Source organism: Lepidochelys olivacea, assembly GCF_965140295.1.
Source record: "Lepidochelys olivacea isolate rLepOli2 genome assembly, chromosome: 12".
In the NCBI taxonomy this organism is placed as follows: Eukaryota; Metazoa; Chordata; order Testudines; family Cheloniidae; genus Lepidochelys; species Lepidochelys olivacea.
The window spans coordinates 6,252,484-6,278,462 of record NC_140422.1 but is presented as its reverse complement, the minus strand read 5'-3'; the positions used below and the strand labels follow the sequence as shown (position 1 = coordinate 6,278,462).

Sequence of the window (25,979 nt, the reverse complement as noted above, 5' to 3'; positions counted from 1 at the left end):
TTCATGCCAGCTCACTCCTGGGTCTTTCATAATTATAATATAATACTCTGCACTTATACAGCTGTACATTTCAAAGCACTGTCAAACTATTGGTATATTCATCCTCACAATACTCTGTTGCAGTATGGAAGTATTATTACTCCATTTTACAGATGAAACACCCGAGGAACAGAGATTAACCTGAATTGCTCAAGGTCACACAAGTCTGTAGCAGAGTAAGGAACAGAACCCAGCTCTCCTTAATTCCAGCCCTTTGCCTTAAACAGAAGACCATCGTCCCTCCCTTTTTGTTGGGTAATGATTGCTAATTATGCCATGTCATCTGGAGCAGTGTGTTTTGTTTGTTTGCAATGTGCATTTTTTTTGCCTATGGAACGATACTGAAGTTACCAATCATTTCACTGAGGATCTTTCAATAGACTTGAACACCGCTCTAAGAGGGCTATTCGTACTCATTGAACCATCATGTCCACACACTTCTACACAACAATTCCGTCTCCTTGTACGTACCCTTTATCTATTCTTGGAAGACAGGTAAATTATTAAATTTCCAGGCTACAAAACCAAATCATCATTTTTATTACTTGGGCTTTACCAAGCCAGTTTCTCCAGCTCAGTAACTTTTGCCTTTTGCTCAGCATTCCCTGTCTACTGAGAGGTCCCAAACCCAGCTGTAACTCACATGCCACCGGGGTCTCATCATCAGAGGTAGTATCTGGGTCAATCAGTTTCTCTTTCACTTTCTCAGTCCTGTCTTTAAAGAGCCTCACCAGCTCCTGCAGCCGGTCATTGATTGTTGAACTGTTCTGGCTTGTTGCTGAACCTACTCGCTTTGGCAAGCTGCAGAAAAACCATTAGAGAATTTACTAATGTAAAATAAAAGAAGAGTGTCAGTTCAAAGCCCTTTTCTTCACCTGTAGGATCCTTAGTTAGGATTCAACCCTGTCAGTGTTGCTATTGCATAACTGTACACGGTCACGTGTGACCACTAAAGTAAATCCAATCTCATGGATTACAGTCAGAGAATCATAGAAATGTAGAGCTGGAAGGGACCTCGAGAGGTCATTGTCTCCCCATGCTGAGGCAGGATCAAGTGTACCTTTAGACCATCTGTGACAGTTATTTGTCTAACCTCTTCTTAAAATCCTCCACTGATGGGGATTCCACAACCTAAGTAGTGGTAACCCATTCCATTACTTAACTAGAGTAACAGTTGGAAAGTTTTTCCTAAGACCTAAACTAAATCTCCCTTGCTGCAGATTAAGCTGGTTACCTCTTGTAACTACCTTCCATGGACATGGAGAACAATTGATCACCATCCTCTTTGTAACAGCCCTTAAGGTATTTGAAGACTTATCGGGTCCCCCCTCAGTCTTCTTTTCTCAAAACTAAACATGCCCACATTTTACTCTTTCCTCATAGAATACGGACCCTGGACTTCAGAAAAGCAGACTTTGACTCCCTCAGGGAACTGATGGGCAGGATCCCCGAGAGAATAACATGAGGGGGAAAGGAGTCCAGGAGAGCTGGCTGTATTTTAAAGAATCCTTATTGAAGTTACAAGGACAAACCATCCCAATGTGTTGAAAGAATAGTAAGTATGGCAGGCGACCAGCTTGGCTTCACAGTGAAATCCTAGCTGATCTTAAACACAAAAAAGAAGCTTACAAGAAGTGGAAGATTGGACAAATGACAAGGGAAGAGTATAAAAATATTGCTTGGGCATGCAGGAGTGAAATCAGGAAAGCCAAATCACACCTGGAGTTGTAGCTAGCAAGAGATATTAAGAGTAACAAGAAGGGTTTCTTCAGGTGTGTTAGCAACAAGAAGAAAGTCAAGGAAAGTGTGGGCCCCTTACTGAATGAGGGAAGCAACCTAGTGACAGAGGAAGTGGAAAAAGCTAATGTACTCAATGTTTTTTTTTTGCCTCTGTCTTCACGAACAAGGTCAGCTCCCAGACTGCTGCACTGGGCAGCACAGCATGGGGAGAAGGTGACCAGCCCTCTGTGGAGAAAGAAGTGGTTCGGGATTATTTAGAAAAGCTGGACATCCGAGAATGCTAAAGGAGTTGGCGGATGTGATTGCAGAGCCATTGGCCATTATCTTTGAAAACTCATGGCGATCGGGGGAAGTCCCGGACGACTGGAAAAAGGCTAATGTAGTGCCCATCTTTAAAAAAGGGAAGAAGGAGGATCCTGGGAACCACAGGCCAGTCAGCCTCACCTCAGTTCCTGGAAAAATCATGGGGCAGGTCCTCAAGGAATCAATTCTGAAGCACTTAGAGGAGAGGAAAGTGATCAGGAACAGTCAGCATGGATTCACCAAGAGCAAGTCATGCCTGACTAATCTAATTGCCTTCTATGATGAGATAACTGGCTCTGTGGATGAGGGGAAAGCAGTGGACGTGTTATTCCTTGACTTTAGCAAAGCTTTTGACATGGTCTCCCACAGTATTCTTGCCAGCAAGTTAAAGAAGTGTGGGCTGGATGAATGGACTATAAGGTGGACAGAAAGCTGGCTAGATTGTTGGGCTCAACGGGTAGTGATCAATGGCTCCATGTCTAGTTGGCAGCCGGTATCAAGCGGAGTGACCCAAGGGTCGGTCCTGGGGCTGGTTTTGTTCAATAACTTCATTAATGATCTGGAGGATGGCGTGGATTGCATCCTCAGCAAGTTTGCAGATGACACTAAATTGGGAGGAGAGGTAGATATGCTGGAGGGTAGGGATAGGATACAGAGGGCCCTAGAGAAATTAGAGGATTGGGCCAAAAGAAATCTGATGAGGTTCAACAAGGACAAGTGCAGAGTCCTGCACTTAGGACGGAAGAATCCCAAGCACCGCTACAGACTAGGGACCGAATGGCTACGCAGCAGTTCTGCAGAAAAGGACCTAGGGGTGACAGTGGATGAGAAGCTGGATATGAGTCAACAGTGTGCCCTTGTTGCCAAGAAGGCCAATGGCATTTTGGGCTGTATAAGGAGGGGCATTGTCAGCAGATCGTTCCCCTCTATTGGACATTGGTGAGGCCTCATCTGGAGTACTGTGTCCAGTTTTGGGCCCCACACTGCAAGAAGGATGTGGAAAAATTGGAAAGAGTCCAGCGGAGGGCAACAAAAATGATTAGGAGACTGGAACACATGACTTATGAGGAGAGGCTGAGGGAACTGGGATTGTTTAGTCTGCGGAAGAGAAGAATGAGGGGGGATTTGATAGCTGCTTTCAACTACCTGAAAGAGGGTTTCAAAGAGGATGGATCTAGACTGTTTTCAGTGGTAGCAGATGACAGAACGAGGAGTAATGGTCTCAAGTTGCAGTGGGGGAGGTTTAGGTTGGATATTAGGAAAAAAATTTTCACTAGGAGGGTGGTGAAACACTGGAATGCGTTACCTAGGGAGGTGGTGGAATCTCCTTCCTTAGAAGTTTTTAAGGTCAGGCTTGACAAAGCCCTGACTGGGATGATTTAGTTGGAGATTGGTCCTGCTTTGAGCAGGGCATGGGCTAGATGACCTCCTGAGGTCCCTTCCAACACTGATAGTCTATGATTCTATGATTCTGTGATAGATCACATTTTCTAAATCGTATAACATTTTTGTTGCTCTTCTCTGAACTCTCTCCAGTTTGTCTACATCTTTCTTAAAATGTGGCACAGGCACAAAATTGACCACGGTACTCCAGCTGAGGCCTTACCAGCGTAAAGCACAGCCGAACAATTACCTCTTGTCTCTGACATACAACATGCCCGCTGCTCACCTTTCTTGCAACTGAACCACATTGTTGGCTCATATTCAATGTGTGACCCATTATAACCCCTGGATCTTTTTTTGCAGTACCACGGCCGAGCCCATTATTCCCAAGACAGGTAAAAGTTGATGATTCTTTTTAAAAAATCTGATTTTTTAATTTAAATTAGATTTTATTTTAATAAAATAGAGGTTTTTTAAAAAAATAAACCTACTTACACTTAATTTTGAAATTATGACAACCTATGTTAGCCCTTAACTTACTCTAATCTATTGAAATCATTGAAAACATTTTTTTAATTGCGCAGTATATGTTTACTGCCAAAGTTTTAAAGAACATCAAACCACTGAACTGATGGAAGTCACTGGCTAAGCACCTCAAGCCCGGGTTTGTTGAAGTGCTAAACCATCTTTTGACAGCAGTAGCCTCTTCTGCAGGGGAGAGAGAATATTTTCTTCATTTACGTTTATTTAACTAGTCCAATTCAATGATAGTTCATTCAAAGTTAAAAACCAATAGGAAGTAGAAAAAACCAGGAAAGCTTGTTTTCCTCTTCTAATCTATGAATAAAAACTAGGTGTGAGAGGATGAGATCCACTATTTCTAAAATCTTAAAGGACACAATCAGTTCAATTCACTAACTACTGATAATACTTCCTTTGTTTACTAAATTAGTTTTAAATGCAAAACATGTTTTGATCAACTTTTTTCTTATGTATGCAGCACTGTTAAGGTAGTTTTATTTAACTAATTAAAAACACCTTTAACATGCTCGGTTTTTTGCATTTTTAATTGCATTCAAATTCCCATCCAAATAGAGCTTCACACAAATCACAAATAAAAAATTAATCATCTAGTAAATAAGAAATGCATTATTCACCATTTTCTAACATAATATAAAATGTAAAAAATCAGACCCTGAATAAATGTAAGTTCAGCTATCTCACTGCTTAAATAAATGTATATGGAAATAGTGTATTCTCCTGGTTTGCAAAAAGAAGCACCAAATTTAGTGAAAAGGCTTTATTTAGTTGCCAATCAACTTCTTTTATTGTTACCAACCAATTAGAATCCACCTTTCTTGAGGAACATAACTAAAAAGTACAAATGCAAAACATATTAAAATCTGATATTTAAATCAAGGTTTGCTGCTTGCTGATTTAAATCATGTTTAAAATTTGTCAAGAACAAATCATCCCAAAACAACCTAATTTCCTTCTTTGACAGGGTTATTTATTATTTATCACTGTATTATCCTGCCTGCTATATTTTCCACTCCATGCATCTGATGAAGTGGGTTTTAGCCCACAAAATCTTGTGCCCCAATAAATTTGTTTGTCTCTAAGGTCCCACTAGGACTCCTCATTGTTTTTGCTGATACAGACTAACATGGCTACCACTCAAACCCAGGTGCTTACAGTGTCACAAGCCCATATAGTATGTTTGCTTGAAAGGGAAGACAGTGCTAGAAAAGACTAGGTAATTACTAAGAACACATGCTACTTTCTGCCATCACTCGCCATGCTCTGTCATATCAGGAGAGGGCTTTGGTTGAGAACCACTGGATGGAGCTGTAGGGGAAGCCTGTGGACATGTAGGGGGAAGCCTGTGGACATGTAGGCTGTGAATTCCCCTTTCAGTCTCTCACAGCTTGTCTTGACTAAAAAATTAGGTCAGGTTAAAGTTAGGTTGTGTTAACTAATATGATTGCAAAGTCATGTTTAACTTCAGTGTAGACAGAGACAAGTCATGTTTAGCTGCATGTCAACTGGGTGTTGTTAAAGCTAGGGTTCTAATAGGGTTTATTCATGATCAGCTGACACAACAATTTCTGGTTTCAGAGTAGCAGCCGTGTTAGTCTCTATTCGCAAAAAGAAAAGGAGGACTTGTGGCACCTTAGAGACTAACAAATGTGTTTGAGCATAAGCTCACTTCATCGGATGCATGAATTTCTGTCTACATGGATTGCTAAATCATGGTTAACATTGTGTTAGTTCAAGCGACTCCTCAAGGCCATGGTCTCACATGATCCAATTTTTTTAATAAAGACAAGCACTCAATGGGTGAGGTTCCTCTCAAGACTGTTGCATTAGTGGAATAGTGTTAAGAAGTCCAAGACTGAGTACACATGATGTAAAATGCCCTCTCATTCCAGAAAGGAGAAAGAGGATGTTTCTGAACAACTAATACAAGTCGGCAGCACTGCATTTCTATAACACTGTTCACATTAAAAAAGCAGCTATCTTCTCTGCAAGCTAAGCCAAATCTTTCAGTGATGTCTACAGATCTGGCAGCACTTGGCAATGGTATATTTTTTTAAAAAAATCTTCCTTAAATATGAACCTGTATTATAAAATAGAATAGATATTAAATGCAGCTTTTAAATGAGTTCTCAACTCTGTGATTCAAAATTAGATTATCCTTTCACTACTTATACAGTCTATGGTTTTTGATGCAAAAGTTCTAGGCCAGCAAAATCATGGAGAACATTTTTCATCGCGGTGCATGAAGAATAACAGGAACAGTTTCAACTTTGGTAACAGCATATTTCCTAACCCACTGTGCTGAAACATCTTACATCAGTGCTAGATATCCATCCATTTATCCACCTATCCATTTCTCTGTTGTATCTTAGGTATTTCTAAGGTGCCAGTCACCTTTGTATCTATGCACCAAAGGTGCCACAAGTCCTCCTTTTCTTTTTGCGAATACAGACTAACACAGCTGCTACTCTGGCACCAAAATATGAAATCCTAATAACTACACTGATTCATGAATCTGGGCCTCTCATTCTAGAATTATACCCAACTCACTCTTTTCTCTGTAGGTTGGACTGGCCAGGTGAGGCTCTGACTAGAGACGTAGCTGGGGATGGCACAATTAAATCCTCTATACTGTCCTCCTGGGAGCGTAGCTTCCTCCTAAAGAAAAATGAGTAAATGGCATCATGAACAAAAACAATCAGAAAGAAAATGTTCTTTGCCCCTCCTCCTCTTTCTCTCTTTCTGTCTCTCACACACACAAAACACACACACACTCACAAGCCTCCACGAGAGGCTTAAAAAAAGTTAACTGAATCAGAGTAATTTACAACGGAAAATAACAGAACTGCAGAGAGAGCTTTAGTATTGTTGGCTGTAACTCGGCAACTCGTGGTATAGGACGCCATCAGGTGGTCAAGGGACATCTATTTAGAACACATCACCGAACATCGGCAACACCAGGAGGGGTGAGCTGGAGTGCCATTGAGAAGCAAAGTCGGGAAAGTAACTGAAATACTTCTCTGGGGGATTGTATTTACTGAGGGACAACCAATCCTAAATTCTCAATTACTGAGGGACAATCTACACTTATTGCTATATTTGCTTTCCACAAGCTACTCTTAGTATATCCTTTTATGAGTGCTGTATCTGAATATTTGGATGCTAATATCTAAACTGTATCATTACATTTATTAACCTAAATTGGGGATATTGCAGATTCTGTACTATATTTATTGTATGACTTTTACAACAAACTTTGTACTTTTGGATAATTTAAGTATTATACCTAGATGTATAGACACTCTTTCCTTAACCTGTGTATTAGATCATTTTAACGTTAGCTTCCATAATAATTTTTAAATCTGTTCTTGTCTCTTGTATCTCAGTGACAGAATGCTCTGAGCACTTTGGGGCCCAGATTGCTAATGGGGCACTATTTAATATAAATAATAAATAATGAAGGACCAAATGCTGCCCTCAGCTGATTTCAACAGACTTAGAGGTGAAACAAACAATACTCTGTGTTTTGCATGGGTTTTATGCAGCTGATGGTTCTTAACAAAGCTAATTCACCGAATAGAGATCTGAAACCTCACTGCACTGTACTGGACTTAAATTTTAGATACAAGACATTCCAGTGACTTGGTACCAAAACAACTCATGTGAGTCATCGCTGGCCTCCTCATTGTATAAGGATGCCTTGCAGTCAAAAAATGAATTAACATGGGGCTTAGCAAAAGACAAATTTGCACCCATAGAAACTCCAACATATTTTCACTAATTGCGTATGTCCTTTATTATTCAAGCCCACATGTTTACAAGAATGCAAATATTATAAAACAGTACACTGGTCTGCAGAGTTGGTCAAATGTCTTTTTGAAAGTAACAGTCATTCTTTAAGGAAAAGCAAGCATCCTGCTTTGTTGAAAAAGTACAACCCCCTCTTTTCATTTCCTTAAAGACTCTTACCTGACACACTTTAAAATCAACCTTCACATCCACCAGAATATGCAATCTGTCTTTTTGTGTCACGTGAAGTTTGGGGAGAATGCCTCTAAATTTATTTTCAAATTAACACAAATGCCCTTGCGGAGATAAGAAAGAGATATCTGTCCTCTAGAAATGCTGAATGTCTGGGGACTCAGAGAAAAGGCTTTGATAGTCTGCTGTGGCTGCAACTCACCTACTTTCCTGGCAGATGTTACAACCTACCAATGTCAAGTCAAGGAGAGAGCTGGAACATTAACTGTTAAGTAAGCTAGCAGGTTATGCACAAACTGGTAGTTACTGTTTGTTTTAAACTTTGAAACACTTGTTTTAACGTCTAAAAGCTGCATGAAAACGCCGACTGAATGTAACTAACTTATACAGGGGACACTCAAAATATATAATTCCCTTATTTTAAAATAAAATACTTAACACTAAAAAAAAAAAAAGAAAGAAAGGAGTTTAAAGTTTAGCTGATTTTAAACACTGGTGGGGGAGGGGTTCTGTGGGAACCTGGGGTATCACGACTAAATACCTTGAAGATATGCATGTGTGTGTAAGTGGGTTGAGGAAGTTAATATTTTTAACTGGCCTCAGTTTCTTAATTGCCTGAGAAAGTACTGAATCTCTGTGTGATACTCCCATTAGAATATACAAATGGCATACTGGGTCAGACTACCAATGGTCCACCTAGCCCACTTTCCTGTCTCTGGCAGTGGCCAGTGCCAGATGCTTCAGAGAGAATGAACAGAACAGAGCAATTTCAAGTGATCCATTCTGTGTCATCCAGTCCCAGCGTCTGGCAGTTGCAGGTTTAAGGAGACCCGGAGCATGGAGTTCCATCCTGGCTAATAGCCATCGATGGACCTATCCTCCATGAACTTATCTAATTCTTTTTTGAACCCAGTTATACTTTTGGCCTTCACAACATAGAATCATAGGACTGGAAGGGACCTCGAGAATCCTCTAGTCCAGTCCCCTGCACTCATGGCAGGACTAAGTATTATCTAAACCATCCCTGACCGGTGTTTGTCTAACCTGCTCTTAAAAATCTCCAATGATGGCGATTCCACAACCTCTCTAGGCAATTTATTCCAGTGCTTAACCATAGTATCCCATAGCAAAGAGTCCCATATGTTGGCTGTGCACTGTGTAAAGAAGTTCTTCCTTTTGTTTGTTTTAAATCTGCTGCCTGTTAATTTCATAAGGTGACCCCTAGTTCTTGTGTTACGTGAAAGGGTAAATAACACTTCCTTATTCGCTACCTCCACACTATTCATGATTTTATAGACCGCTTCATACCCCCTCTTCCCCTGCCCCCCCCCCCCCGCAGCTGCAGTGGTCCATATCACTAATCATTTTTGTTGCCCTTCTCTGCAAGACTCTGTGAGCTGATTTTGCCCTTAAATACACGATGGCTGCACCTTCAATCGAAGTCAATATGCATTATGGCTCTATAGCGAAGGTCAAACCTGGGCTAGAAAGACTAGATTCAAAGCCCATTAAAATCCACTGATTTAAATGGGCCTTGGAACAGGTCCTCTGTGGCTAAGATGGCATAGCTATTTAATAGGAGTGTGTTTCCATGAAGTAAAAGTTAAGCACGAAAGAGATTAAATAAATAATCAACAATGCAACCTCAGGCACAAATTCCAAAGTCTGTTCCATATATACAAAATTCTGCACACTTTTCCACTAAATATACTTATTAGTACCTATTTGAGCAATCTAAATAAATGTAGAATATTGTTACTGATTGACTTATAAAGTAGCTTTCACAGTGCTGTTGAACTCAAACCCAGCAGAGCTTTGCAGCCATGAATCTTAAAATAACTAAAGGAAAAGAAGCTTTTAAAACACAGAGTGTGATGCACAGGCAAGAAGATACGCACAGACCACAAGGCACAAATTTGAAGGAACTGAAGTATGAAGGATTTTGAATACAAGCAATAAAAATTTAAATTGCATCTTCAAGTTCACAGATAGCAAAAGGAATTGCCTAAATAAAGACAGGTTTCAGAGTAGCAGCCGTGTTAGTCTGTATTCGCTACAGCTCACTTCAGCTTATGCTCAAATAAATTGGTTAGTCTCTAAGGTGCCACAAGTACTCCTTTTCTTTTTGCCTAAATAAAGACACCACATGCGAAATGTGAAGTCTTGGGCAGGGGAAAGGGAGGAGTCATGCATTTTGCAGCGTTCTGAAAAGACTGTCTTGGAAAACCTGACCAGCCAGGGAAACCAATAAAGAAATCAATGCAATGCTTCAGTGGCAATAGAGCAAAAGCATGAACCAGAATGTCAGCAGGGTCAGAGATAATTCTCTGAATTTTGAAAAGACAAAATAATTAGCAGAACATGATCTAGTGCAAGTGTCAGGGTGAGTGGCCAAAGATCGCCTAGTTCTAGTCTGGTATGCCTAAAAGCTATCAAGTTTGTCCTTGTGGCAGATCCTTTGGCTCATATTGACTGTATACTGGAAAATGATTTTTTTTTTAAGGTTAGCTTCCCTATTGTGTGTTTTATTGCACTATGCTTGGATGCTTATGATCGGTACCTTACAAATATATCATTTATATTACTGTAGCAACGAAAGCTCTAACCAAGATCATACTGCTCTGTTGTACTAGGCACCGAATGCTATAAATGGAATGGGGGAGAGTCCCTGCCCTAAACAGCTTACAAGCGAAATAGACAAGAAAGACAAAGGAAGTACTATTTCATGGATGGGAAACTGAGGCACGGAATGATTTAATGATTTGCTTATATCTATGGCAGCTGGAAACTGAACCCACTTCTACTGAGTCCCTATCCAGTGCCTTAACCACGAGACCATCTTCCTCTATTAAGTATAAAAATTAGGGCTGTCAATTAATCGCAGTTAACTCACGCGATTAACTCAAAAAAATTAATCGCAATTTAAAAAATTAATTGCAATTAATCACACTCATAACAATAGAATGCCAATTGAAATTTATTAAATATTTTGGATGTTTTTCTATATTGATTTCAATTACAACACAGAATACAAAGTGCACAGTACTCACTTTATATTATTATTTTTTATTACAAATATTTGCACTGTAAAAATGATAAACAAAAGAAACACTATTTTTCAATTCACCTCATACAAGTACTGTCGTGCAATCTCTTAATCGTGAAAGTGTAACTTACAAATGCAGATTTTTTTTTGGTTACATAACTGCATTCAAAAACAAAACTGTAAAATTTAGAGTCTACAAGTCCACTCAATCCTATTTCTTATTCTGCCAATCACTAAAACAAACAAGGTTGTTTACACTGACAGGAGACTACTTCTTATTTTCAATGTTACCTAAAAGTGAGAGCAGGCATTCGCATGGCACTTTTGTAGCTGGCGTTGCAAGGTATTTACATGCCAGATATGCTAAACATTTGCATGCCCCTTCATGCTTTGGCCACCATTCCAGAGGACATGCTTCCATGCTGATGATGCTCATTAAAAAAATAATGCTTCAATTAAATTTGTGACTGTACTCCTTGGAGGGAGAATTGTACGTCTCATGCTCTGTTTTACCCGCATTCTGCTACGTATTTTGTGTCCTAGCAGTCTGGGATGATGACCCAGCACATGTTGTTTGTTTTAAGAACACTTTCACAGCAGATTTGACAAAACACAAAGAAGGCACCAATGTGAGATTTCTAAAAATAGCTACAGCACTCGACTCAAGGTTTAAGAATCTGAAGTGCCTTCCAAAATCTGAGAGGGATGAGGTGTGGAGCGTGCTTTTAGAAATCTTAAAAGAGCAACACTCAGATGCGGAAACTATAGAACCCGAACCACCAAAAAAGAAAATTGACCTTCTGCTGGTGGCATCTAACTCAGATGATGAAAATGAAACATGTGTCAGTCCGCTCTGCTTTGGATTGTTATCAAGCAGAACCCGTCATCGGCATGGACGCATGTCCTCTGGAATGGTGGTTGAAGCCTGAAGGGACATATGCATTTTTACTGCTTCTAGCATATAAATATCTTGTGATGCCCACTACCAAGAGTGCCATGCAAACGTCTTTTCTCACTATCAGGTGACATTGTAAACAGAAGCAGGCAGCATTAACTCCTGCAAATTGTAACCAACCTGGTTTGTCTGAGTGATTGGCTGACCAAGACATAGGACTGAGTGGACTTGTAGGCTCTAAAGTTTTACATTGTTTTATTTTTGAATGCAGTTATTTTTTGTACATAATTCTACATTTGTAAGTTCAATGTTCATGATCAAGAAATTGCACTACAGTACTTGAATGAGGTGAATTGAAAAATAATTTTTTTGTTTTTTACAGTGCAAATATTTGTAATCACAAATAAATATAAAGTGAGCACGGTCCACTCTGTATTCTGTGTTGTAACTGAAATCAATATATTTGAAAATGTAGTAAACATCTAACAATATTTAAAATAAATGGTATTCTATTGTTGTTTAACAGCGTGATTAATCGCGATTGATTTTTTTAATCGCTTGACAGCCCTAACATAAATAAATATAAAACCTGCCACTGGGACTTATGCAGGATTCTGTGACAGAGAAAGAATGAATACAGCTTTATCTATGTGCTATTTTACAGCTTCATGAGAAGCATTTTGGGTTTTTAGAGAGAGTTAGAAGATTGTTCACACTTCACCTCAAAAGTATTTTTATTAAACTGTGCCAAAGATCAGTGAGATGATTGCCTTTAAGAAGCTGCGTGAGCTGGTTATGAGACAGGCTCAAGCAGAGAGAGGGAGCATCAAAGAATAAGGCTTATGATTACTCAAACAGCTCAAATACTCCATGAAGGACAAATTTCACTGATTTTTTTTAATCACTCTCAGACAAAATAAAATTTGCATTGTGCTTGCTCAGTGCATTAATGGACTGTGTTTTAGTGCATCAGCCAATTGGGAACATTGACAATGGCAAGGAAGCAAGGAAAAGAAAAATGTATCAAGATCAGACCCCGGGTCTAGGTTCTGCCTATCTATCTGTACATCTAGATATTTACACTGGTCTCTTCACCAAAGTATAGGAACTCTTTAGAATCCAATTCTGTTCCCAGTTATGCCACATCCTTTCTTTGGGACCTTGAACAAGTCATTTAACTTTGACGTGCCTCAGTTTCCCCTCACATGTAATACGGAGAACAATATTACCATATCTCATAGGGTTGTTATGGAGTTTGATTCATTAATATCTGCAAAGTGCTTTGAAATCCTCTTTTGGAAGGTACTAAACACTTGAAGGATCTGTTGGTGAAAACGAGTGGGGAGATTTGGGAACATTTTCATGATTGTTTGTTTGTTTTTCAACCAGTTCTACTTTTATAGCCCATTAGCCACTGGCCAGGATGCATTCATCTTCATCAAAAAATGATCAATATGCAACGGATATGAATGTTTAATAGCAGCAGCAGTCAACTGCAGGGTCTATGCTAGAAAAGTATTTGTGAACTTTGACATTCATGACAAAATCACACCAAACAACTGACACTCGTTTCAAGTTCAAAACTTCCACTGGTTTACAGAGAATTTTAGTTTTCTATGACAGTACACAACTCATTGTGGTCACAAATAAAAGGAATGGTGTGACTCATGGAAAATCTGTATCTGAGACACTTATTTAACAAATTGTGAATCATTCAGCATGATATTATAGATCTAAACCATGTATGACAAGTGTCACTGTATCAAAATGATGTCCCTCTTAGTCATCAGATGACAAAGAAATGAGACAAATGGACGAAGTTCATGGAAAAACAGGCCATTGATCAGTGTGGAAGTTACACCACTTGATTTAAAGGAAAGCCATCAAATAGTTATAAAGTAGCCAGGGACTAGTAACCAATCTATACGGTTTGATCCAAGACCACTTATCAAGAAGAAAGACATTCTTGTCACTTCCATAAATAATTATGATGAAAAGGACAGTTACCTGTTCCGTAACTGGCATTCTTCGAGATGTGTTGCTCCGGTGTATTCCACAGTAGGTGACTCCAAGCTATATCTGTTGGAGGTGGGTAGGAGTTTATGAGTTCCCAGGACTCAGCACCACCTTGCCCAACCCAGCGTCATCTCTAGTTTGGGAGACGATCGCATAACGCGACGTAAACATGTGGACTGAGGACCAACTGGCAGCACTACATGTGTCTTGGATAGGGACATGGGCTACATAGGCCATCGACGAGGCCTGAGCCCTCGTAGAGTCTCCCTGACGATTGGTGGCGGGGAAACCCCTGCCAGATCGTAGCATGTGCGTATGCACAAGGTGATCCACCGAGAAAGGCACTGGGTGGAAATGGGTTGCCCCTTCATATGCTCGGTGGAGGCAACGAACAGTTGTGAGGATTTCCGGAAGGGCTTAGTCCGATCTAGATAAAAGGCCAGCACCCTACGCACATCGAGCACATGAAGGCGGCGTTCCTCATTGGAGGAATGGGGCTTAGGACAGAGCACTGGAAGAAAAATGTCCTGCTCCATATGGAAGGCAGAGACCACCTTCGGGAGGAATGCGAGATGTGGGCGAAGCTGGACTATATCCCTGTGGAAGACCGTATATGGGAGTTCCGAGGTCAAGGCTGATGTGATTGCTACAAGGAATGCTACTTTCCATGAGAGGTAAAACCAGGAATACATGGCCAGGGCTTCAAAGGGGGGCCCTGTGAAACGGGACAACACCAGGTTTAGGTCCCATTGCCGTTCGGGGGATCTAGCATATGGGAATGAACAGTCTAGGCCTCTCAGAAAGCGAGAGGTCATAGAGTGGGAAAAGACCAAGTGGCCTTGCACCGATGGGAAGAGCAGGTGAGCAACCTCCGAGTGCAGCGACCACTCGTACTGGGGGGAGAAAATCCTGCTGAGGCAATTGGCTCTCACATTGCGGACACCGGGCAGGTGAAAAGCTCACAGGGAGATATCGTGGGCTATACAGAACTCCCATAAGCACAGGGCTTCCAGACAGAGGGCCGAGGAATGAGTCCTGCCTTGTCTGTTGTTGTAGTACATTGCCACGGTGTTGTCCATAAGAACCCTGACCACCTTGCTGCGAAGGTGCATGCTGAAAGCTACGCATGCCAAACGAATCGCTCTGAGTTCCTTGACATTTATGTGGAGGGACAATTCCAAGGCTGACCGCCTCCCTTCAGTTTGCATGCTCCCTGTGTGAGCTCCCCAGCCCAAGACTGATGCATCAAACACCAGGTCTAATGACAGGATCACCTCCTGAAAGTGAACCCCTTGCAGCATATTGTTCGGGTAAGACCACCATTGCAGGGAGGTAAGTATTGGGGACGGGACCGTGAGAACCTTGTCTAGCCCGTCCCGGGCCTGATAGAACTGGGAGGCTAACCAGAGCTGGAGGGGCCTCATACGTAGCCTGGCATGGCGGACTACATACGTGCATGCCGCCATGTGTCCCAGGATCCAAAGGCACACTCTCGCCCTTGTCACCGGGAACCCCGTGACCGAGGCAATGAGGTCTCGTAGGGCCTCAAACCCACCCAGCGGGAGAGATGCTGAGGCCCTGGAGGAGTCCAGCAGCGCCCCGATGAACTCTATGCACTGTACCGGAACTAACGTTGATTTGGTCTCGTTTACCACTAGGCTGAGAGCCGTGCATGTGGACCTGAGCAGCTCCACATGGGCCCTTACCTGGGCCCGAGAGTTGCCCTTGAGAAGCCAATCGTCCAGGTATGGGAAGATTTGTACCCTTTGCTGTCTGAGGTAGGCCACAACCACCGCCATGCACTTTGTGAAAACCTTGGGCACTGTGGAGAGGCCAAAAGGAAGGACTGTAAACTGGTAGTGGTCTAACCCCACTAGGAAGCGGAGGAAGCGCTTGTGCCCCTCGAAAATGTGAATGTGAAAGTACGTGTCCTGAAGGTCCAGGGCCGCGTACCAGTCTCCCGGGTCCTGGGAGGGGATAACAGAGGCCAGGGACACCATGAGGAACTTGGAACGGACCAGGAAGCGGTTGAGACCCCGTAGGGCCAGGATGGGCCTGAGACCCCCTTTTGCCTTGGGGATCAGGAAATACCTGGAGTAAAAACCCTTTCCCTGGAATTCTACCGGTACTCTTTCCACCGCACCAAGGTGCATTAGCCGTTCCACCTCCCGCCCTATGAGGTGGGCATGTTCCGGGTCCCCCGAGCCCATCGGCAAGGTGGGGTGGTTGGGCGGGGGCTGAGGCGAACTGCAACGTGTAGCCCCTGGAGATGGTGTTGAGGACACATTGGTCCGATGTTATATGGGGCCACGTCATGCGGAAAGCAGAACACCAGCTTTATTAATGTGGGGGGGTCCCCCCGGCAACCGCCCTGGTACCCCCCGGCGTAGTCAAAACAGCCTCTTTCCCTGCTTCTCGCCCTTGAAGGGCCCGGGCTGTGGGGCAGAGCAGGACTGACGCTGAGACCAACGCTGCTGGTCTCTCGGCCTCTTATACGGCGGCTCGTATCTGCTCCGCGCAGGTTGGGCCGATGTTTGCAGCTTGGCCTTGTCCTTAGCCGGAGGCATGTAGAGTCCCAAGGTTTGCAGGGTGGTACGGGAATCCTTCATCCCGTGCAGGCGGACATCTGGTGAATCGCGAGGAGAGTCCCATGTGCGACGTCTGGCAGATCAGGAACTCGAACGGGACCATCAACGTCGATGGTGTCAGGACCGGCTGCGGTAGCTGCGATGCGAGGAGAAAAGTCTACGGCCACCTCTCAAGGTGCCTGCGTCTGCTGCTACACGGCATGGAGATTCCCTTGAGACTCCCTCCTGGGCGGCGAACTGGTTGGCCTGACTGGCGTCGAGAGCAGGTGCGCGCTGTGAGGTGACCGACCACTACGCGTCGAACGAGGCAAGGAGTGGTCCTCGGAGTGGGAGCTGCGCCGCGCTGGGGAGGTCTGGTGAGCACCCAGCGGCGGCTGGCCACGGGACCGAGGTCCCGTCATCGGCGGCGCCCCGGGGACCGGCAAACTCAAAATGTCTCACGTGGCCTGGAGAGCCTCTGGCGTCGATGGCATCCTGACTGCCAGAGACGCACGCGCAGACAGTGCCGGGCTGCTCCGCTCATCACGAGTCGGAGGCTTCGGGCCCGGGGGGGATCAAGGGCTGCCCAACGCGGGACCAGCCTCTCCCCTTCCCTTCCCTCGGCGCCGCTGCGAGGCACAGCTCTTCCCCTGCTTCTTGGAGGGGGAGCGGTGCCGGCTGGAGGAGGGGACTTCACTGCACACGGAAGACGCCGTGCCAGGTGCCGAATCCATTCGGCGTGCCGGAGTTGGGGCCAGCGCCGATTCCATAAGGAGAGAGTGAAGCCTGATGTCCCTCTCCTTCTTAGTCCGCGGCTTGAATGACCTGCAGATCTTGCAGCGCTCACTCACGTGAGTTTCACCCAAGCCGCGAAGACACTCAGCATGCAGCTCACTCCTTGGCATGGAATGGAGACAGGAGCCGCATGACTTGAAGCCAGGGGCACGGGGCATACCCCAAGCCCACTCTAACACTAACGAGAGGTACTACTAAGAACACTGGGAAAGGCTGCAGCGGAGCTGGAGCAGAAGTTCTGACTACCTTCACTGGCGGCAAGAAAGAACTGAGGGTGGGGGAGTGCGCAGCTCCCCTCATCGCGCGATATAGAGGTGCCGCTCCAGGGGTCGCAGCGGTGCTCCCCCCGTACGGGTACTGCTAAGGGAAAAAACTTCCGGCACCGGTGCACGTGGCGATCGTGCCCACCTACTGTGGAATACACCTGAGCAATCACTCGAAGATGAACACATAATTCTCCAAGAGACAGCAAGCAACCCAGGGCTAAGATAAACTTCCTCAGGCCTGTAGGCAAATAACTGTTGACACACACAAGACTCCTTCCAATAGAACATCTATTACCTGGCTGAGAAACCAGCTCAGGACTCCTAGGAGACTAAATAAAGAGGCCTGGGAATCTTGAATGAGGACTCAAAAATGTTGTAGCACAACTGAAATACGGTTTTCATCTTTTATGATGCTTTCTTCCCAGTGCATGACCTGCAAATTGTTGAATGCAAAACACTTCTAATAGATTTTTCCCGCTATTAAAATGAATTAGATGTATATTTTCCCCTCCAAAAATGGGTGATGTTGTCCCTATGAAAGGTTCGAGAGAAGATAATTGACTGTGTCTTAGAATCCTAGTATAGGCACAGGACCTCTAGTGGTCATCTTAAGAAAGTTGAACTAAAAAATCACACAAACAAGATATATCACACCCTGCGAGTATACTGTCTGCTCCTTTAATAAATACTCAAATAGCAGGCAGCTTGAAATGCTCCAAACTGTATGCACACTGTGGATTTAAAAGTTATTTTTCTCACATCACTGACAAGGAATGCTCATTAGCTAGGCAGTATTTATATGGGATCCACCAATCCAGGACAGTGATCTGTACTGTCTGTTCCTCCTCTGTCTACTAGGTGTCAGCATCACAATGAGGTATCTTGCTATAGATGAAGGGGCTATACAGAGAAAATTTAAATGAAGGTTCTAGTGTGCACATGCTAAACAAGACTACTCCAGGACACACAAATATCTAATCTAAATACCTAAAAGCCACCTCTATAAGAATAGATGGGTCTGAGCCAAACCCCAGGATCTGATTATGCCTGAACTTTGTGGAGGTTTAGAATCTGAATGCAATTCTGAAATTTCTGCCAGGTTCCTATCTCTACAATAGTCCAAAACTAAACCACAGATCCTAAAGCCTCTGATTTGGGGGTGATTGAACACTGGGTCAAAATATTGCATCTCGGTCCACTTTTAATAACAAGATGCCATATTAAGCCAGCTCAAGAATTCTTAGGAGGAAGGTTCCTTGAATCTGAAATATAAGCACCAGGAATACAGTCCAGGTTTTGCAACAGATTTAAATATATGGAAGTAGCTGGACCTCTCACCTGCAGCATAAGGCCTTGTTTATACTAGTCCCTGTTGCTGACAACAAATGTTAGCAAGGAATATTAATATTCCATGCTGACAATGGATATCAGCAACAGGTGCAGCTAAAAGGGATCTGAATTTGGTTTAAACTGCAATTGTAGCCAACTACAAACCAGGTTCAGCATTGTTTTAGAAACTGATGGCTTCTGAAATGGTATGGGAAGTGCTTTGTCTGTGGCTACACTTGCAGTCAAATCATTTTCAGCATTAGTTCAACACCACTCATTGCTGATGTCCTTGCAACAGGTCGTTTCCCTAGCTTAGACAAGAGTTCAGAAACTTTTGAATTGCGTGTCTGCCTCTGTGGTTAATCTCAGTGTTTCCTCTGCTGCGGCACTGCAGCAAGAGGAAAAAGGAAGGAGAACGGTCTGTGTTACTGACGGGGGTGGAAGAGCCTTCTCTACAGGGTTTTGTTAATGACATAAGAGCTGCACACAGAGAGCCAAAACAGACGTACTGCACAAGACAGTGAGCAACTAAGCAAACCAAAGGCTGACATACTCGCCAGTGGGGCTGTAAAACACATGGCTTTTCTGTCTCAAAAACTTACCCCTCATTTTCATTTTTCCAAAGGTGAAACACTCATCTGGGCCAGTGCATTTAACTTGCCACTGACTGCCGCTAAACTACCTTTAAAGTCCTTTTTATTAGAGCTCCCTGGAATTAAGACCAAAGGTAGAAACGATTGTCTGCCAACTCTAGAAGCAGCACTGCATAATTTTGACGCCTGTAAAGATGAAATCCTTTCACTCACCAGTCACTCACTCAGCACAGGGCGTTCTATTAATCTGTTTTAGTGGGTTTTTTAACCACATGCTGAGCTTAAGGCTGTTCAGTGTCAGATTAATGTCACCGGCTCTCCAGCTGTGATCACATTGTTACCGGAAAACCTTTAAATAAAATCCCCCTGTGGTGAAATCCAGTGACTTTTTAACAATAGATCTTCTTAATGCTGTCAGTTATTTGCAGTTTGGCATTTCACTTGATACTTCTCAATCTATTTTATTTCCAATTCTGATAAACCTATTCCGTAAACTCAACTACCGTGATTTTTGTTCTTTCGTTGTGGGTGGTCTTAGGGGCCTGGAAAACAAAAGATCCATTAAGATAGGACAAGAATATGTTTAAAAGTGATCTGCAAAGGGAAAACGTGCTTTGTTTTTGGTTTATATTGGTCCTATATGATGCAGAAAGACAAGGAATTTCACCTCTTTAAAGAAAAAAGAAGTTTTTTTCTGCTGCTTTTTAGGTTAGAAATAGGAGGGTTGGTTTTGGTGGAGCATCCTTTGGGAGACTGGAAATCTGGGGTTGGGGTAGTTACCTTCCAGCAGACTGAAATCTGGGCTGCAGTTCTCCCAGCCGTCAGGAAAGGAGGCAGGGGGTGCTGAGTCATAGACTGTCTCAGCGAAGGGCTGAGAAAGTTGCATCTTAACTCTCAGCCTCTTGTGATGTTCTGTCCCATTCCGATCCTCCAGCAAACAAGGAAGTGAAGACTGCTGCAACAATCCATTTGTTTCCCAATGCGCAGGCAAATATCCCTATTTGTAGGCCCCAGTGGAGCTACGCCAGTTTTCACCTACTGAGGATCTGGCCCTGATGTATCTGGAGCCCTCGGAGCTATTCATTGTGAACAATTTATTAGGGCTTGTCTTCACGTACAGTGCTCCAGCGGGGCGGCTAAGCCTCTGTAGTGCTTTAGTGAAGACACTGCTCCACCGATGGGAGAGCTTCTCCCGCTGGTGTAGTTACTCCACCTCCCTGAGAGGTGGCAGCTCTGTCGAAGGGGAGATGCTCTCCTGTTGACATAGTGCTGTCTGCATGGCGGGTAGGTCAGTATAACTACACCGCTCAGGGGTGTAGATCTTTCACACCCCGAGTGACGTAGTTATACTGAAATGGGTCTGAAGTGTAGACCTGGACTCAGATTTCATACTTCTTTTTGTCCACGGATCATCCAACAACAGATCTGGCATTTTATAAATGCAAGCATCATTAGTAATTTTGGAACAAATAGTCTTTACGGACATCTGGGGTTCAAGCTGTGTGACTGGTCAACTCAATTTCTGTTCCTTGATGAGAGGCCAGCAAGCAATAGCATCCTAGTTCTTCCTGACAGTGGTGGTGAGGCTCACAACCCCACTCCCTGCCGGCAATCTTCTGACATCATGCCAGCAGGAGCCTTCATGACCATACACATGCCCCTGTGTCATGTGTAGAGAAGGTTCCACAAGGGAGTTGCACCTGGTGCTATTCCACCCTCCTCAAGATCTGTCCATGGCATCAGCATGTTGCTGTAGGTCCTGAGGCTGGAACATGTTCAAAAGAAGTCCAGGCAAAGGATTTCTCTCTGTTCTGCTTCTCGCTATTACTCATGTTGATGTTGTAGTTATTTAGGGCTTGTCTACAAGGGGAACTTTTACTGGCATAGCTATACTGGTACCATTATACTGGTATAACTCCGCAGGTGGACACACTTCCTCTGGAATGAGAGTGCCTTTTTCTGGTTTGGCCTAAACCACTTCCAAAGTGACATAAATTTCCCCATGTAGACAAGCCCTTAGTTAGTTTCAGTGATTCTAAAACACACCCGTTGTCTCTCCCTACCTCTGAACACTCTCATTTCAAACACATGGATCCAGGGAGAGGCTGAGTGAGTCCTCGCCGTCCAAACATGCTCAAACACTCAACAATGCATTTGTTTCCCAGTGTGCAGGCAAATATCCCTATTTGTATGCCCCACGCGCATTTGTGCAGAGGGAACCCAGACACGATGTTCATAGAAAAGCAGACAAAAAGATTTGAAATGGGTCAGACTGAATCACGTCAGACACTGACAAGTTCGCAAATCATTTTTTCCACTCTTTGCCCAGCTCCAGTCTCAAATACAAAAAACAAGCTTACGCAGGGGCTTGAAGAGCAGTCAGGAGAACAGGGAAGGGTTCCTCATGCCCCAGGACCACCGGCAGTACTGCTGACCTCGAATCCTTCTTCCATCCACATTCCCCCCCTTCCCTGTGGCCCTTTGGAGGACAGCCCCAGTCCTTCCCACACTAGCAAGTTGACAGGAGGGACCCCCTCCTGCACATCTCCTCGTCACTACAGGAGGCCCTGATCCTGAGGACCGACAGAGATTCTCAGGACTGGAGCTCCCATTTTGCAGACCATATGAGACCAGAAGCATCAGGACACAAGATGGTGCGTGATGACAGTGGTTAGCAGAAGGCTCGGTGACCAGCAGACTAAGGGGGCATTTCCCCCAGACCTCCTAAGGTCTACTGGTTTGGTTGTCCCAACTTGTGGACCTGCTACAGTTTGCAGGAACAGAAAACATTGCAACCATTTTTTAAAAAAAAATCTAAGGAAATTAATTTCCAAAAATCCTTGTTCTGGTGAAGTTAAAGCTTCAGGCACACAGCACAGATTTGAGTACTCAAAATGCAGAATTAAGTTTGCACTTTTCAAACTAGGCACCAAAACTACCTTAACTTTTCCAGTCGCCCATCATCTCTTTTTTGGCACATAGTTTCACAGTGGTGCACCACTGAACATTGGTTTTCTAATCTGTTTCCTACCACCTTCCTCTCTGATGCTAAGTGACCTACTTTGTCACTGACTGACCTCTGCTCTCCTCAGGGAAGCGCTCTAATTTCACAGTTTAGATCATATGGCGTTTGTATATGGAGACCCCCCTCCAGCTCTGTGTCAAACGGTAGCTGGAAAATAGACCGCTACACTGAAACCTCCTTAACAAAGATTTTTGTCTTGGTATCTGTAGCCACCTGCAATCTCCCAAGCATGGAACAACAGGTGCCACATTTGTGGGCAGACTTGAAGAGAATGGCTTCAAGACAACCCTAGGTAACTGTTAAAGGTCTGCTTGTCAGGATATGATGTTCCCTAGAGCTAAAGCCGGGCAGAACCCAAAGCATTTAAGGCATTTTCCAGAACCATACCTCTTCGGAGCCACAGGCATGCCTGGTACCGTGAGAGTGTGGGAATTATTCCGGGAGGGCGGGGGCAGATGGAGGTCGTGTTTTTGCACCCCTGCAGAGCTGCTTTTGGCGTCGACATCCTTGATGTTTACAGTGGGATATCTACTGGATGATGGCTCTTGGAGAGAAAAAACACAAAAGAAATCAGAAAAGGAAAAGGGCTACATTAAGGGGCAAAAATCTCTCTGGAATCACTTAGGACCAGTGTTTTTGCTCAAAGTCAAAATTAGTCAACCTGTTGCCACTGACGTCAATCTAAGCTGTCTCCAGGCCTTATATATTTCTGTATATCGAAAGCACATGTCGTACCATTCACCTTGGAAAGAAACTGACAAAATCACAAAATTCAAAGTTAAAGTCCATCCGGAAAGGGGGGAAACCAGGCCAGATGCTCAGTTGGTATAAATCAGCATATCTTAATTGACTTCAGTCACCTACATCAGCTGAAGATCTGGCTCATTAAGCACCACAACATGAGTTGATCGAGATGCTTCTCTTGTGCTCTCATAGCTTGAGACTGCTGTTGTCTTTTAAATATCCTGAACAGATTGCAGTTGTATGGGGGAAAATATGGTGAAGTGACTCAGATTATCAACATCAAAAGCTGCCAGCTAGCTATCCCTAAGTAAAATCCCTCAACTCCTACATACACACATCCATAAAGTTTCCTAAGGGGTATTACATCAGAATTACGTTTTTAGAGTTCCGATCCATACTGTTGATTTCAAATTGCGTGACTGCTTGCTTTTACACAAAATAAGAAGTTATTTAAATAATAACTTGAAGGTTCTCGCATCAATCCAGCAGGAATCTCAAAACAACCAGCCACACATGTTACAGTTAGGAGCACATCCAGCACCCGGTCCCACTCTGCATGCCAGGCCTTCACCTGCCGAAACCACAGTGGCTCTTCTCAGCACCTGGGACTCAGAAGCAGGATGGGACCTGAGTCTCATCAGCAGGATGGGGGACCTAGCGGCTCCCTCGAGAGCTCCTGGAAGTGAGACAGACCCAAGGCTCATCAGTCATGCTAAGACACTTTTTCTTGTTCGGGGAGTGGCCAGTGGCCATTTGTATGTGTCTCAGCGGGGGAAACCCTCTCCTCATCCGGATATCTAAAATCACAGCCAGCAAGTCCTTGCCAATTTTATTTACAAAAGGTGAAAATTCAGCCTCGTGTGTAGAGGGCCATGCACCACTTATGCTCAGTGCGTGGCTTTCTGCCCAAGGATGATTGTCACCCAAAAAGCACTGGAGAGAGAGTCATATACACAAACAAACCCACTCAAACCTTTACATTGTTTACCAGAGAAGATATTCAGCTAGAAGTGACAAGGCAAGCAAAACACAAGAAATGTCACACAACACACACTACTGAGCCTTAAAGGGCCATTAAGAGGCAGGTTCTGCCACCCGTACTCATGCAGAGAGGTGAATGTCCATGTCGTTCTATCACATCTGCCAAAAGTAGTTCCATTCGTTTCTGTGGGGCTATTTGTGAAGGATGCTAATGTTTGACATAAGAATGGCAGAACCTGGCGCTTTCGTTGTGAAACAGACCCACAAAAGCAAGGTTAACGCTTATGGACTAAACTGCTTATAGCAAGACTTCCCCTTCCCATTCCTTTGTTCTCACTGAGCCTGTATGTGGGTGTGTTAGCAACAGAAAGTGTATGCGTATTGGAGATTTAATCCTTTAACTGTGGATTTGCTTTTGAGGAGCGAGAAGGGGAGTGGTGGGTTTTTTGTTGTGTGGGGTTTTTGTTGTTGTTGTTTTGGTGGGGGTTTTTTTGCAACCCAAACATTTTTTAACGTTCCTTGTTGGGCGAACTTGACAATACAGTAATTATAATTCAGTGATATTAACACAAAATTATTCCATTATAAAAATAACATGTGTCACTATGTTGCAATATGGAACATGGGTTTTTTAAAAACAAGAGCACCCGAAAGGACACACACAGATAAAAGCCCATGCCCAAAGCCGTGCAAGCACATCAAAAAAGCCATCCTCTATACTACCTAAAGGATGAGAAGGGGACCATTCCTCATTCAAAAAACTGGGGTTCACCACACCAGACTTTTGCTTTTTAGAGATGAGGACTGGGATGTGGGAGGCGGTGGAGAATCGGTAGCTGGGAACATTGGGTAGCTGCTCTACTGTGCCTTGGAAGGAAGGGGAGGAGCTCCTGCGGTCAAGCGGCTGGTCATGCACCAGGTGATCTAACTCAACGTCTCTGGTTTGCTTGGACATGATGCTAGGAGCCTAGGCGCTTCAAGCAAAGGACAGGGCATCTGAAGCTGCAACAAGAAACACAGAATCAGGTGAGACAGTGTTGTGTTATTTCCAGATGAGCGGTTTCTTTACAAGAGAAATACAGCGTTGGTGATGATTTTTGTTTTAGTGCTCACAAGGGCGAAAACTAACAGCACTGGTTAGAGTCAGGAACAGAGCTGGCAAGTGCCATACAGGCTTCCCTTATACATGTAACACCGGCGGGCGGGGTCGAACCTGGGACCTCTGGAGCTAAATGCATGAGCCTCTACTGCATGAGCTACAAGCCATTTGCCTCTTAGCTAAGGCTATACAGCAGACTCACTCATCTCTCTCTCTCTAAGTGGTCTCAACGCTGCTAGAGGTGACAGAACACCACACCCAGGAGGTGTGTGGGTTACACACAACTTTACTAACGGGCCTCCGTCCTGATTTTCAGCACCCGGTGTTATTTCGCTACTGAGTCTCATCTAAACAGAGACTGACAGTCATGACAAAATTGCAAAGGCAAATGTCCGCTGAGGAACTAGACTGTCACCATCAAATACATCTCCTGTCTGAGCCAAGCAATGGTCTCGAGACGGGAAAGGGCAATTAACCCTTTCCACTGCTTCACCTCCTCTCCCTGCTCAAAGCCCACTGTTTTCACTTTAAGGCCTTTCCAGATCTAATGTCTCTCATTCATCAATTGCCCAGATTACAAAACAAGCAGTCTCCAAAGCACAAGTCCTAGTGGAATATGAATTGGGTCAGTCTGAAG

The 25,979-nt window shown here is 43.8% G+C and overlaps 1 protein-coding gene across 1 annotated transcript in view; it reads right to left on the bottom strand.

Annotated features, from left to right (window-relative positions):
• Positions 1 to 25,979, bottom strand: part of CNGB1 (cyclic nucleotide gated channel subunit beta 1) — a 62,116-nt gene that overhangs the window by 30,777 nt on the left and 5,360 nt on the right. The window contains exons 4-6 of the mRNA XM_084644474.1: positions 22,906 to 23,062; positions 6,556 to 6,663; positions 683 to 840 (exon numbers count right to left, since the gene is read on the bottom strand). Coding sequence (XP_084500600.1) covers positions 683 to 840; positions 6,556 to 6,663; positions 22,906 to 22,925 — 286 coding nt within the window. The 5' untranslated portion in view covers positions 22,926 to 23,062. The remainder of the gene's footprint in view (positions 1 to 682; positions 841 to 6,555; positions 6,664 to 22,905; positions 23,063 to 25,979) is intronic.